The sequence below is a fragment of the Chiloscyllium punctatum genome, chromosome 19 (assembly GCF_047496795.1).
Source record: "Chiloscyllium punctatum isolate Juve2018m chromosome 19, sChiPun1.3, whole genome shotgun sequence".
NCBI classification, from domain to species: Eukaryota; Metazoa; Chordata; class Chondrichthyes; order Orectolobiformes; family Hemiscylliidae; genus Chiloscyllium; species Chiloscyllium punctatum.
Genome location: NC_092757.1, coordinates 67,684,195 through 67,700,459, shown reverse-complemented (window position 1 = coordinate 67,700,459; position 16,265 = coordinate 67,684,195). Strand labels below are relative to the sequence as shown.

Here is a 16,265-nt window from a genome sequence, read left to right as displayed (position 1 = left end):
AAAACGTCAATTCTCCTGACCCTTTGATGCTGCCTGACCTGCTGCGCTTTTCTAACTATGTCGTATATTTTGATTTCAAACTGGCATATAGTTGCCCCTCCAAGAGTCACTTAAAACAGATGGAAGCCCTTTTTGAAAAAGTAGTCAGCTGATTATTGCAAAGGTTCACCCTTTGCTCCAACCTATCCTTAAATTTAGTTTGAGGATATCTCCTATCATAAACTGATTTTATGAAAAAGACAAATCTCTGGATTCAGTGGATTAATCGCAGGCGTCAAACAAAAGGAATCCCATCTCTTAGCCTCGTTATGGGGGTGCTCATGGTACAATATATTGGTCATTGTCTAGAGGGTCTGATGGGCTTCAGGATAGTGCCTTTGTGAATGTGGGAGGCAAGGTGAGACTTCATGTGTCACACCCAGACTTTTTATATTTACCTTTTTGGAAACATATTACAACTACAATTGTTATCTTGATACAATCTTGTCAAGTCTACTCAGGGGACATCACTAGTCAGGAACAGGTGGTGCCACAAACAGCAAACATACTGGCACTGAAAGTGCTCCTTCTCCCAATGCCAAACAAAATAAATGATGCTTTGAGGAAGTGTGCTTTCTACTATTAATTTGCTATTACCATATAGGTGCCACTGACAAATATGTAATAGAAGAAAACAAAAAAAGGTAATGCAATCAGGATAACCTGGTGTGTAGGTGTGGACAATGATTCAATGTGGTCTACTTGGACTTCAAGGATTCTGATAAGGTTATGCATGGGAGACTGATTAATGAGGGTAAGAGCCCACGAGATACAAGGAAATTTGGTTAAAAGAATCCAGCACTAGCTGAGTTGCAAGAAGCAGAGGGTGATGGTTGACTGACTTTTTTAGTGACCAAGTGCCTGTATCGTGTGGCAAATAGTAAAGAGCATAGCTTTAGAATATAGACATGCTAATCAGTGCAGAAGGAATTCATTCACAAATGTGAAGTGATGCACTTGGGCAGGATAAAGACAACAAGGAAATTTACATTGAATCATAGGACCCTTGGAAGGATACTTGCCTTTATTTGCCAAGGCATAGAGTTTTAAGAGGAGGCAAGTTATGCTGGGACTGTATCAAGTTTGGTTAGGTTACAGTTAACAGTACTGTGTGCGGTTCTGAATGTTATTAATTGGAGGTATGTGATTACAGAGGGGATTTATCCAAATAGTATCTGGGCTAGAGAATTTTCATCATGAAGTGAGATTAGACAAACTGGGTTTGTTTTCCTTGGAGCAGAGGAGACAGAGGAAGAATGAAAATTATGAGGGGCATGGCAAGGGGAGACAACAGCATTAGAGGGAATTCGGGGAGTGCAGGGGGGGGGGGGGGGGGGGGGGGCTGCAGGAAGATTCACTCAGACAGTGGTGGTAATCTGGAACTCAGTGCCTATAAGGATGACAAAGACAGAAGCCCTCATGACATCTAAGTTTTGTGTAGTCGCAATGCCCAAGGCTGACATTATGGACCAAGTGCTAGAAAATGGAATTTAAAATATGATTGAGTATGTACTGTTCAAAACCAATGGGCCAAAAGAGCCTTTGTGCTCTATGACAGCTTTCAGCTTGGCAGTCCCTATCTTAAATAACCAACGCTGGCTGCCCCAAATTTTACTAAATTCAAGGTCGTGATGGATGCTAGTGACTCTGAATATCTTCCCACTATTTGCTTCAAGATGATGAGTTGGACATACAGGATCCAGTGGGATCTCAAAAAAAAACAAGAGGGATATACTATGGAGCAATATATAAAAAAAATTGGGATCATTCCTGCTCTTAAATAATTTTGAAGTAGGTTTCTGTACATACATCAAACTCTCCAAACTCATGGAAAAATGCAAAAAACCAGAATGCCAGACTATTTTAGAGCTGCAATGGCAAACTCTCTCTCAAAATACCTACAACCACAGGGAAAAAAAGTGATAGCTGATGATACTTTCTAAAATTTGCAGAAAATGACCCATATACCAAGATGCTTAGAAGCATAACTTGGTATCATGTAACTTGAATAATTACATTTATTTTAATACGCCAACATATAAACAAAGAATTAAGCCACAATTAATTTCTCAAAGAGGACATCAGCCCTATCACCACGAAAAAGGAATTCAGCCTGTTATAATTGTTCCAAGGAGACATGCTAGTTACTGCAGCTTGTGCGCAGAAAATAACTTCAGAATAATATTTGGGACAACCAATGACACATCACCCCACCCACACCATGAGCTTAATTCAGTCAAAGTACTTTAAAGCTAACACTTTCATTTCTTTTTTCCTTCCCAGATTGAAGTGTTAGCTTATAAAAGGTTTTATATATATATATCACTATACAGAATTCAAACTGTTCATCTCCAGCCATTGCATCTTCCTTTAAGTTTACTTTTTAGTAATAAACCTGTTATTCAGTGTCAAAAGAAACCTTTTTGAATTGTTTTACATTAAAATGATGTTATCCTAAAACCACTAACTGGCCAGATCTCTCTCACTCTGGTTAAATCTAACATTTGCTATGACCAGTCAAGTGGAAGTAAGTAGTAGTCAGTGTCACACTTCAAATCAGGCATAATAGGGTGAGTTCAGCATTAGAATCTAAATAAGTTATGATTTAGGGAACAATTGGGAAGACCAGAAACAGAGTGATGTACAGGAAAAAGCTTGTATTCAGCATTCCTTAACATTTTCAGAACATGTCAAACCACTCAGTACCAATTAATTTGGAGCACTTTTTCACTAATAAACATAGTGACACCATAGATAGTAAATGAATTTAATGACAACTGTTTTAGTGTGTAAAAAAGTGGAAAAGTACTGAGTTTCTCTAGTATATCAGACACAGTATATGTGCAGAACCAGTTTCTGCTTAGAACAATTGCCCCAAGTGTTAACTTTAACCCTCTCCACAAACTCTGAACGCTTCTGACATCTGTTTCAGAAACTCAGGATCTGTTTTGTTGTTTCAATTGTCTTTGTGATTTTGATGATCCTGGATTGAGGCATCAATGTCTAGAATAGAACTTTCTGAAATGACCCAAAACTGACAAGTTTGGGTTTTAAAAAAGCCACGAGTAAACTTTTATTACCAAATAAAAATAATCAGCACAACATGCTCATAATAGATAAAACTTTACTGAACAATGTTCTTTATTCTTTTCAGGAATGTGGGAATTTTGGGCAAAGCCCACCCCAAATGCCTTTGAACTCAGTGGCTGGCTAGAAGGCATTAAGAGTTAACCATATTAAGCTATGGAACTGGTGTTACTGTGAGCCAGGTGGGATAAGGATGTCAGATTTCTTTCCTGAAAGATCAAGCACAGAGTTTTGGTAAAACTGAGTTTATACAAAATTTAAAAAAAATTGTGAAGTGCTTATGCACTGAAACAATGAACTTCAGTAGATTAATGGATTTTTACCTAAATCATTACCTACAACTATAATGTGGAAGAGTAATACATTCAATAAGATTATAGTTAATCTGACTATGACTTGAATTCCACTTACCTGCCTACTTTTGATATCCTTCAACTCTCATCAAGAACCTACCCACCTCTGCCATAAAATATTCAATGCAGGGGGTGGGTCTTATAACAAAGGAACTTCTGAACTGTCGTAAATTGAGACCTCTTATCAAAATGGTCTCTCCTACGTTTAGTCTCTTTTCAATATCCACCCATCAAACCCCCTTGACACCTCATGTTGTTTCACTAAGATCACTTCATACCTCTAAATTCTAATGCACATAGGCATAACCTGGGTTAAAAAACAAACTTTCCTTCTCAGACACTCCATGTCAAGCAGTGAACCCATTCATGGTTTTAAAATAATTAGAACCTCAATGAAGACTTTATGCAGTACTCCAGATGTTTTAATCAAAACCTTACACAGCTGCAGTGTTTGGTGCCTCTGCATACATGTGTAGTTCATGTACCAGGGCACCCAGATCCCCCTCTGCCTCAGTTCTTCAGTCTGTTTAAATATGTTGCTTCTCTATCCTTCCTACCACAGTAAACAAATCCACGTTTTTCAACATTATGACCCCTATTTGCTTTTCTCTCCTCACCCACCCATATTCCTTTGTAGACTGCTGTCCGCTTCACAACACACAATCCTATATTAGCAGCAAATTAGCATATCTTCAGTTCCTTTCCTGCTTTTTACACAGACCATTTTATGATCTGCCAGTATTTCCAAGTAGTGCTTATTTACCTGAAGACAGTGTCAAATAAAGATTTTAGGTACTTTACAGCCTCGTGGACTCAAAACAGAATTTAAAACAAAGCATAACCTCTGTACACACCCACCTTCCCCTGACAGCGCCCCCAACCCCAATCAACTGTATACTTGATAAAATAGCCAAGTAGCACAACTGGTGATCAAGAATGTGCAGCTGAGGCTACCTTTGAATACTGTAAAAGGTCTGTCCAAGATATCAAGTTGAATTTGCAATTTATAAGACAGACAACGTCCTATTGTTATTTTGTCAATTCAAAAAAAATCAGTTAATTGCCCCATAATGTCACTCAGCTACATCAGTACACTGATTCACTGCAAATTTAATCCTAAACACAAATAATCCAATCACTTGTTAACTAGCCATAAATACTTTTCAATTCTTGGAGAAAATCATCAATCGAGTGTGGAAAAAGCTCCAGACTATGTAATGTCCTTTGTACAAAGGCCAAACTCAAATTTAAATTTTAATATAATGAAAATATAGCCTTGGATTCAAAAACATTATGACTTTAGCTAAATTCACTCCCAATTCCAGTTTTAAAAATGATTTACTTCTTGTAGCAATTCAGATCTTAAGCCTGAAGATTCAGTTTCTGACTTTTGGATTTTATTATATTAAATATAACCTGAATAGCCATCACTGGACAAATGCAATACTTTGGCAGGAATAAGAAATACATTGCTTCCTGGAACTCTATAGTAGCTACATTAACCCAATATATGATGTAGTGCAAATTTTAAATATTTTATGTCATAATTGCACAAGCATGGAACCAAGTCCAGGGCTAATTGAACCAGTTTTCCCACCAACCTTCATTCAGGTAACCAAAATTCAAATCTTCCATTTTCATAAGCAGTTTGAATTGAACTTTTAGAAAACGGGTTCTAGTTTACTTATGTTACAAAAGTGACCACACTTTAAAAGATGCTTAAATTTGACCCAAAATCAGTGTTGTGATATCTTTACATCATGAATGCTATGTAAACAAGTTTCTTTTTTATACCAAATTGCTATTGAACCTAGATATGATGCTTCATTTATGCCAAAGTCCGATTGGTGGTGACAAAAACAATCCTTAAAATCTAATGGGAGGCAGACAAGAAAACATTCGAGACCATTCCCACCCAATTTGGTGACTAAATAACCCCACACACCCTCAAATCTGGTGGAGACAAAGAATGTTGAGTTAAACTGAAGCATCTCTTGTTGAAATTCATTAAGAGTAGTCATTTATGCAATAGTACAGAACTAAAATCTCAAAATAAACAGTATATTGTTATTTGGGAAGGGTTAATAGGGAAGAACAAATTTCAATAGGAAAAATGCTAACTTGAATGAAAGTTGCAGTCTCATGAACATAAACAGAAGGGCAACTGTGATTTCCCTCAAAAGGATATGTTTTACACAGACGTGAAAAGTTTCTTTTAAATGCAATGCATTGCTATTTGCACCATTCAGAATGGTGCATGGTTAGGGAAGCTTTACAGATTTTTAAAATAAGTTTAACTACAAGTCTATTAAAATATAGTTGCTCTTTCCACTACCCAAAACTGACTTTATTCGAACTTGCCAACAACTATAGCAAATTATAAAATGATTAGACACGAGTTCACCTGTCATGGTTTATACCTTTTAGTCATCATAAACCATTAATGCAATGTTTGCTGGTGTTACATGCTTGCTTATTTTTTGGAATAAAAGGCATTTAAATTAATTTAATAAGCATCATGCCACCAAGACCGTAAATCAATAATCAACAATTGCAATTATGTACTCAGTAGAATGAATAGTGTTTGATGGCAAGGATAAATTTGGTTAAAAGCCAAGTACGAACATGACAACTTTTTATTAAAAATAAAAAAAAAGCACTACACACCTCAAATAAACTACCTCTACATTTATCTCCCTGTTACCTGTGTGGTGGCTGAAAAGGTCCAAAGTGAAAAAGGATGCTACATCTGACTTCTTTCTTGCTGTCTCCATTACTTTTCTTATCTGACCCTAGTGCTCTCTCTGCGTTTCCACTGCCACTGTTCCCTTCACTGTAATTTGCAGAAGAGTTAACAGGCTCAGGATCATTTGTACATACATCTTTCTACCCTTCACCTATAAAGATGTACATCAAGTGTATTATGCAAGACAGCAAATCCTACAGCTTCTACTGCAGACCGAAACAAATTTGAGACTTGAAGTAACTTAATACAAGTTAACTGGGATTTCACTTGTAACATCAACCTATCATAAAGCCATGGCATCACAGATGTAGGAATGCGGCTTTATTTCCCTACTCGAGTTGTCTCTTGAGCATGCATTTCTAATTGGCATACCAAGGAAAAAAGACAACTGAATCTCTGGGCACATTACCAGCTGAAGCTGCATCAGCACATTAGCTGAAGCCCATTCGCTGCAGGCAATGAATGCCTTAAGAACATGAATGCTTGTTAAAAGCCAACTTCAGATTTTTAATGCAAAATTCAAAAGCAGCAGCATTGAGATTTGAAAATATTAGTAACAAAGTCAAAAGTACCAAATGGGTCAAAGATGGTTCCACAACAGAAATAAAGTACATAACTTAAATTTTCTGAAATTTGTATTTCAACCCCTCATCACAGTCAGGTTAACTCAATTATCAAATTTTACCACATGGTGGTGCTGTTGCTAACATTGTGCAGTTGCAGGGACTGTTATGGAACAATGAATGGAGAAAATAAGATTAACAATAATAGAAAGGAAGGTGATACATATTGGGAAAACATAAAAAATGTACATACATAATGAAGAACAAGTGCAGACAAACCTCAGTTCAGAGTGGAAGGAAAATTTGGTAAAATCCATTGAAAGGGTGCAATTACACACCATGCTGTATTACGCTATGACTGACAGTGTTACAATGAAGATATCTCCAACAGCAAGAGGCAGGAGACTGGGCTCCTTCAATTATCAATAAGGTTAAGAAATATCATTCAATACTTCAAAATGCTTCACTAATACATTAAAGTAGAAAAAACTTCCACTAAATGGGGCAAAACGAAATGGGTGGGGAGGGAGAAAAGGCTTGTTATGACTGATTGCCTTACTGAAGGGAACATGCTGACAGCAAAATCTACAATAAGAAAATCAATTTAAAAAAAAACAGCCAAAGGATGATACTTCACTTCTGAAAACAAGCAGCAGGCCAAAAGACTGACCTTCATGTGATTCACATGTTTCCTGTTCACAAGTGGCATATACTCATCCAAATCTGGAGCTCCAAACAATATTGGTGACAACTTAGTTTTAAGCAACCAATGAAGGACATCTCTATTTCCACTGGAAAAAAGGTAACAGGTACTGTGAATGCTCAACCAGCTGAGACCATGCGGTTCAACAGCAGAGGAATATTGAGCATCACATTACTTGTTCAATCAGTACTCTACCTTGTTAGAACACAATGCTTTCAAACTAGGATCCCAAAAGGTTAAGCTTCTGCCAATCCCAATTTATAAACCCTTCCCAATGTCAATTTATTGGATTACATGTGAAAGACCACAACTGCATGACCATAATTTAGTGGTTCTCCTCAAAATACCTGTAATTGACAAGATAGAAGAAAAAAAACATTCCAGAACAAAATTACTAAGATTTCCTCGTACTGGTTTACTGGAAAGTAACCTGAAAATTAATGTGGAACTAAAGAGAGAAAAAAAAAGAGGCTCCAGTTGGAGCATTCCCTTCTCATTCACAGGCCATATGCAGTGCCTTCCTCTCTTTACTTTCATCCTCCTCTCTTATTCCCCAAAATCACTCACCAACTCCCTGCTTACCAATCCAGAATAATCAGATAACCAAACGACTATATTTGGGCATCTACCAAGTTGTTAGAAAGGGAACAGAAACTCTCATGCAGTCTCAGGTCTGCGAGCAGTACATTACCATCATCGTTCTACCGATGACATAGCCTGAAAAACTAGTTTCAGCTGTCCAGCATGGCACTTTTACTCAGTTATGCCAAGTATCAAACCCTGGGTAGTCTGGCATGTAGCTACTGTCACAACTCTGTACCTTCAAGTTTTTGACTGGCCTCAGAAAAACCATGTTGGACAACGCAAAGCATGTCACTAACATTCTAGGTAGGGAAACTGCTCCCAAAATAGAAACCGAGCTGAGGTAATGAATAAGAATATGAAACTAGCAAATAAAAAAGTTCCTAATGAGTGTATTACACTTCTGAAAATTGATTGCTGCAGGATTTGGAGTATTGCAGAACAGATTTCATTGCCATAATGAACAGGTTTTGAAAACCATAAAGAGGTACAGTTAAGGTGATCAAAGTGTATACTTTAACTTGTAAATACATAAATCACAAAACTAAGGCAAAGCCCCAATAACCCTAAGAACATGCACCAAGATGGGCCACAAGCATTCAACTTAGGCACTGAACAAAATTGATAACTTAAATTTGTCAAGCTCCCTTTGATCACACCATTATGTAGGTAGCAAATATTCCTTTGATCAATTTGCCTCTGTACGATGAAGTAACTTATTTTGCCTAAAGAACATTGCTGAAAATTTCCTAAACTTTTAGCGATTGACATTAGCAAATAAAAAATATATTTCAACTTAAAATAAAATTAGAAATACCCTGTGATAATCAAAACAACAAAAGGCTTCAAAAAGTAGCAAATCACTAAAGGCAAAGTTTTCTAGATTTACAAGCCATTTCAAAAATGAGCAAAATCTTAATTTCCTGTGGCTTTATTAGGTTAAATTGAATTTGTAAGTCAATTTTTTAATACTGCAGTTCTTAAAGTATCCTATTATCTAATACAGAACAACTGCAAGTATTACTTACCCTAAAGGTTTTGGCTTGTGCGTATCTAACGAATGTAACTGACATCTTTTGTTCTTTTTACTTTTAGGAATTGCATCAATAGTCTCATTTAGTTTAGACCTAAGAAGAAATTCAGAATTTACTATACAGAACTCATTGACAAAGTAAAACATTTTCCAACAAACTTCTGTGGCCCTGTACGCAGGTAACTCTACTTGACAGTAGTACATTACATGATTTACACCAAAATAGTCCATTTCTAATGGTGCAGACTGTTGTCTTGATTGGGACTCTCTGGATAGAAGGGAAAGGGGCCTAAAATAATTTCCTTTAAACTGGCAAAATGCAACAAGCAAATAATAAACTCAGGCTCTAATCAGGTCAGAAAAAAATTAAAATATAACTGCAAAGGTCAGGGGAAAGAAAGGTCAGTCTCATGCTTTCAGAACATAACTGGACCTCTGAGAATGGCAGAGATGATTTTTCAGAGAAACTGAATATTTGTTTTCATATAGCTCTACAACCCAACCAAATTAATGGAATGGCATATTTTCTATTTTTTTCTAAAACATAGAAGACTAATAGTGTAGAACCTTTAAATTGTTCATCCGCAGCTAACGTATTTTTAATTGTGACATTAAGTTGCTCATTTCAACTTGTTAGACTCTATAAAATGTTGAATTTATTCAAAACTCCTGAGTTTAAAATGTTGAAATTATCCCAGTTTTAGCCACTTCCGCTTCACAGCAGAAGGCTGTATCAATGTTTTAAAAAATCACTCCTGCAGTCTCAAGCAAAAAACTTCACAAATCCTTTCCAAGTTCATTTCATGAATTCGTATTTAACTGAAATTAACGTTGTTACAAAAAGGTAACTAGTCAACATTTTTCCATTCAAGAGATTTTAAATTGCATGCCATAATGAATCCAAGAAAATTCCCAAATTTGTTAATCAGAACCCATAATGCGCATACCCTGCTAAATGTTCCTTTAGTTCCCAAATTGATTAAGTTAGTATTTACAATGTATGCGATTGTATAATAAAACTGCTGTGCGAGTCAGTAGTTGAAGTCCATTTAATTGGACATGTTTTACTCCCTCCTCAACACAGCAGCTCAGGGCAAGATCTTATTAATGGCACAGAAAAGTCAGAGTGAAACTAGATTAGTTTTATCAATACATTTGCTCCTGTGCAAATTTATTCAAATGCACTCAGTCTTAAAATATCATGGATTGTACATAGCCAGGAAATGGCAACAAAATGATTTAGTCAGATTTAATTCTCAAAAAGGGAATTAAGTATTGACTTACCCGTGCACGTAAAATAATGTGAACAGTTTTTTTGCATCCGTCATGCAAGCACGAGTTACTGAAAGAACTCCTGTGGGCCCCACTGAAAGTGGCTCCAAAGCTGGATTACCAGATTCTACTAGCTGGGAAAAAAGTCGTTCCACACTGCGTCGACACCCAACACATGGAACAAGCTGAGAAAGTGCACTGAAGACTTCACGGGATGTCACCATCATAGCAATATTAAGGTCTTGCTGCTTGAGCATGCCATGTTGCTAAAACAAAATAGACTTAATGTTACATTGTGTTACATAAATCTAGATCTTGAGAAAGGAGACTCTTTGTTGGAAAAACTTTGGTTATTTTTAAGAACATTAACTGCAACCCTCTTTAGGTTCCTTCAAAGGAAACAGCAATACTTTAAAAACGTAATGAGATGTTAAAGGGTTAATTGACTCCGCTGACAAGGAAGTATTTGGATGTCGGTGGGCGATGTTCTTCTGTCTTGTGGGCAGGATGTGACAACCTAATCACTTCACACTGCTCTTGGGTGGCATGTAACTATGAGGGACTGGTCGGGGTTTGTGTCTTGCGTGCAAGACCGACTGATGTAAAACCCTGTAAAAAGCACTGTTTCCTTGTTCAGGGAGCTTCACTTGACATGCTTCACAAGCATCGCGAATATTTAGTGATCCTCAAGGCTTGTACTTGCTGAAATAAAAATTGTGGCTGCTCACAGAAGTTGGCGCATGGTGGTTGCATCAAGCGTATAAGAATCAAGGGAATCGAACAATTTTCAAATGAACTGAAATGTTGCATTTTCCATCTACTCATTTTAAAATGCACTACAGATTTAGACCCCTTTTCTAGTTCATATTTAGGAAGACAATAGAATTTTGCATGATTTGCAAAGATGGTCCAAGTCTGGAGAGGCGGAATGAGAGGGCTGTTTTCCCTGGAGTGTTGGAGGTTGAGGGGTGACCTTAGAGGTTTATGAAATCATGAGGGACATGGATAAGGTAAATAGCCACCTTTTCTCCAGGGTGGGAAGAGCACAAACTAGAGGGTATAGGTTTAGGGTGAGTGGGGAAAGATATAGAAGGGACCCAAGGGGCAACTTTTTCATGCAGAGAGTGATGCACACGGAATGAGCTGCCAGAGGAAGTGGTGGTTGGGTGGTTAGTACAATTACAACATTTAAGGTATGTGGATGGGTATATGAATAGGAAGGGTTTAGGAGGTGGTGGGCCAAATGCAGACAAATAGAATTAGATTTACAGTATATAGGATATCTGGTCAACACAGACGAGTTGGACCAAAGGGCCTGCTTCTGTACTTTATATCTTGAGGACTAAGCAGACTCTAAGAACTGAAACAATGGATTACCTATTTGTATTCTTTAGAGAGTAGAGAGAATTCTCGACAAGGCCAGGCATTTTTTGCCATTCCTGACCACCACTGAGGATCAGTCACCTTCTTAAACGACAGTCGATGGTGGAGCTACATCCAGAGCATGGTCAGGAAGTAAGCTCTAGGGTTTGATTCAGTGACTGAACAGCAGTATATCCAAGTCAAGATGGTGTGTGTAACTCGAGACTTTCAGGTAGTGTTGCTATGAAAGTCTACAGTTCTTATTCTTCTAGGTGATAGAGGTTAATAATTTAGGTAGTGCTGTCCAAGAAACCTTGAGTAATTGCAAGGCCCTCGTTGGTCATACGTACTGTCATAACTGACTTAGTGAAGGGAGAAACTAGGTGTCTTTTTTAAATTCACTCTTGGGAGATGAGCATTGCTGACAAGGCCAGCATTTATTGTCCACCCAAATTGCCCTTCAGAAGGTGTTAGTGAGCTACTTTCTTGAACCACTGCAGTCCATGGGTTGTAGGTAGACTTAATGTAGGGAGAAAGTTCCAAGATTTTGACCCAGCAACACTGAAGGAACCATGATATTTCCACGTTAGGATGGCGAATAGCTTGGTGGGGAATTTGCAGGTGGGAGGTTCACCGATGTATCTGCTGCCCTTGTGCTTTTTAGATGCAAGTGGTCATAGCTATGGTGTCACTTAAATGGGCTAATTTTATATTTAATGATGCAGAACTTGGGTTTGTTATTGGGGTTGCATTCATTTAGATTATTCCAACACACTCCTGAACAGCCTTTAGATAAAAGGTGTAAGGAGATAAATTCTGGCTCAAGCATTTCTCAGCCTCCAACAGCACTGTGCCCAGTCTTCCCCAACAGGTTACACACCAGCCTGACCTGCCATCTCTTCAACATCACCAGGTTAAAATTCTTGACTCCTTTAAACCCATTATGGCATATTAATTAACCACAGGGCTAAGAGATGATGGATGTTTGGGTATGGTCACCCCACAGCTTTAACCAGATATATGATAATGACTTTCATCCAGGCAGTTAAGACAGACCAGGGAATAGTTTCTGGGTCTTCAGAGAATGAACTAGAGAGCAAAGAAACAGAGGAATCATTTCACTACTGAGTGCACTTTATAGACCATCAACTATAGTGAAAAGAGGAAACAAATTTACACAACAATTATGCCAATCTGTCGAAGAATTATAGCAATAAGGTGACTTCAATTATCCCAACCAACAGGGGTAGTTCTAGTTTAAGAGCAAAGATTAAGTTTTAGTGAGGGTTTAAAAGAATTTTCTATAACACGATTTCCAATTAATGAGGAAAGATACTACTGGATTGGTTCTGGAGAATAGGGTAGGGTAAACTGAAGAGTGTATAAATAGGGAATATTAAAGGGGCAGTGGTCAAAATATTACATATTTGTTTGTTAAGAGACAATAAGAGTTCAACTAACTCAATTGAGTTCTCAGTTATGGTAACAGAGACACTCCTGATGACAGTAATGCCATTGATGTGCTATACAAATTTCAAAATGAACTTGATAAAATACAAAAGTTACAACACTAAATAGAAAGGTACAGTAGCAGCAGGGGAATGAATTGGGCAAGTGACAGGAAATAAATAATAAATGCTATTTTTTCAGACTGTAGTGGAGTACTAGTGTGATTAACATTAGGATCACTAATTTAGTTCATTAATTTTAAGAGATAAGCTACCAATTTAGACTATTTTAAAATTGCAGATGGGACAACATGGAAGTTTAATGAACTGTAAAAAAGATACTACAGTGCACAATCCTTCATCCAAAATGCTCGCAACTAGCTGGTTTTCGAAAATCAGAATTTTTCTAATTTCAGAATAAGTAAGTTTGATAGTAAATTTTTTTTAAAAATCTTACCTAACAACAGACTCACCAAGTAAAACGGGCCTCAAAACAGAATTGAGGCCTGCCAGGTTTATGCAAGCATAAGGGGCATGGATAGGGTAAATAGCCAAGGTATTTTCTCTGGGGAGAGTGTCCAGATGTAGGGGGCATAGGTGGAGGGTGAGAAGGGAAAGATTTAAAGAGACCTAAAGGGCATCTTTTTCACACAGAGGGTGATATGTATATGGAATGAGCTGTCAGAGGAAGTGGTGGAGACTTGCACAATTACAACATTTAAAAAGCATCTGGATGTGCATATGAACAGGAAGGGTTGAGAGAGAGAGGTGTGGGCCAAGTGCTGGCAAATGGGAGCAGATCAATTGAGAATGCGGTCAGCGTGGACTTCTTGTTCCATTCTGTACATCTGGCTCTATTTGGTAGCATTATGAAAAAGATTCAAATGCTAAATAGGGTACAGGGCAGCAGTTAAAGAAAGCAACACATGCTAGTTAGTGTCATCAGTACAAAATTATATTGAAGTTGTATAGATATTTGGGGCCAGACTCAACTGGAGTATTACATTTGGTCACTACATTTCAAGATAGATAAGGGATTAGAAATGGTACAGAGGAAATCCATGAGAACGATTCCCAGAATGAAAGACTTCATTAAACAGTTAAAACTGATAGGCTAAAGAAGCTGTGGCTGTTCTTATTACAGAGACAGAATTAAAAAGGTTCAGAGGCTCAAAATCAAACAGTATGGATTGAGCAGACAGGGAGAAAGAATACTAATTAGAATTTAAATCATGCTACCTTTAGCCACAATAGCAGGGAATGGCAAGGGGAGTATACCAGTTGAGTTGCTCCAGCAGAGACAAAAGGTTGTAGGATTTCCTCCAGTGCTGTAACCATTCTATGATTGTTATCTTCTATTTAGCAGTTACAAGTTAGTCTGTTTATATTAACAAAAGCCCAACCATTCTTGGTCAGTGAAAAATGTCTACCACTTTTTTTGCCCTAAGCCCACAGGTAAAGAAATTCACATGTCCTGAGGTCACATGATAAAATCCAATGGACATTGGCTTTATTATGGAAAACCGCCTGAGGTCTATCAGATGGTGCACTTTTTAAGTCTCTCATGCCAATACAAAGAGTATACAAGAGTCCTGGTCACCATGACAATGACAATTTATGGCAAAAGATCAAAATCAAGCTGATGCGCAATTTATTTCAACTTATTAGCTTATAGATTCACTGCAAAAGAAAACACTTCCATTGTGTAGCTTCTGCCTCTGGGTCACTCATTAATGACACCACCGATCAGATGATGATACGGCACCATCAGCTGATATACAACTAACTGTTCATGACCTTTCTTAGGGCTGAACTAAATATTTGGGAAGAGGTGCAGTGGTAGCAATATCACTGAACTAGTATTCCAAGGCCTAGGCTAATACCGGGGGGGGGGGGTTAGAGATACATGGTTTCAATTCTCACCATGACATCCAATGGAAATGGAAATAAAATTAAAATAAAATAAAAAATATGAGGGAAGACTTAAGAATTAAACTGCACTTATTTCAATGTGAAAGGCCGAACAGACAAGGCAGATGAACTCAGGGCATGGATGGGTACATGGGACTGGAATATCATAGCTATTACAGAAACACAGCTTAGGGAGGGACAGGATTGGTAGCTCAACATTTCAGGATGTTGTCAGTCACTATAAAGGTAGACAGAGGGGAGAGGGGCACTCTTTCAGATTAGGGGAAAAAAAATCATAGCAGTACTTAGAGATCATACAGTGAGGCTATTATAAATACAACTGAAAAATAAGGGAGTGATCACTTATGTACTACTGGCCAATAATCAGCAGTAACCCCAAAAGGATTGTAATCAGAGGAGATTTAAAATTTCCAAACAGACTGGGAATATGTTAAGGGCTTGAATTTAAGTGTATTCAAGAAAAAATTCTCAATCAATATGTAGATGGCCCTACTGGAGCAAAGCTTTTCCTCTTGGGAAAGAAGACAGGGGAAGTGACTAAGATGTTAGTAAGGGAACACTTTGGGACCAGTGATCATAATTCTATTAGCTTTCAAAGTTATGGAAAGGACAGGTCTGGTCCAATTTTCAAAAGGCGATTGCAGAAGGCTGACAAGTGGACCCTTTCAAAGGAGTGATGAGACTTTAAAACCATGATGTTCCTGTTTACGTGAAGATTTAAGGCTGGCAAGGACTAGGAAACACTGGATAACTAGAGGTTCAGTTAAAAATCACAACACCGTGTTATGGCCCAACAAGTTTATTTGGAAGCCTAGCTTTTGAAGTGCTGCTCCTTCATGAGGCAGTTGGGATCAAGTGAAACCCCAGAGTTTCGGGGGTACAGGAATACACTTAAGCAGGAAACCCAAGGGCAAAAAAGGGATAAAAAGATAGCTTTGACGGATAGGGTAAAGGAGAATCCAAAAGATAAACAAACAAAAGTAACCAGGTGTTGAAGGGGGCCCCTTTAAGATGAAGGTGGCCATCTAGTGTGGAACCACAAGAGATGGGAAGAGATCCTAAAATGAGTATTTCTCATCAGTATTTACTGCAGAGGAAGATTTGGAAGTGAGGGAACTCTTTTGTGAGGGGGCGGTGGGCGGGGT

General features: G+C 37.8%; 1 protein-coding gene across 2 annotated transcripts in view; it reads right to left on the bottom strand.

Moving 5' to 3' along the window:
• The window catches only part of ggnbp2 (gametogenetin binding protein 2), an 83,193-nt gene that overhangs the window by 31,351 nt on the left and 35,577 nt on the right, over positions 1–16,265 (bottom strand). For both annotated transcript variants that reach the window (XM_072589601.1, XM_072589600.1), the window contains exons 3-4: positions 10,391–10,644; positions 9,102–9,200 (exon numbers count right to left, since the gene is read on the bottom strand). In XM_072589601.1, the coding sequence (XP_072445702.1) occupies positions 9,102–9,200; positions 10,391–10,644 (353 nt within the window). The remainder of the gene's footprint in view (positions 1–9,101; positions 9,201–10,390; positions 10,645–16,265) is intronic.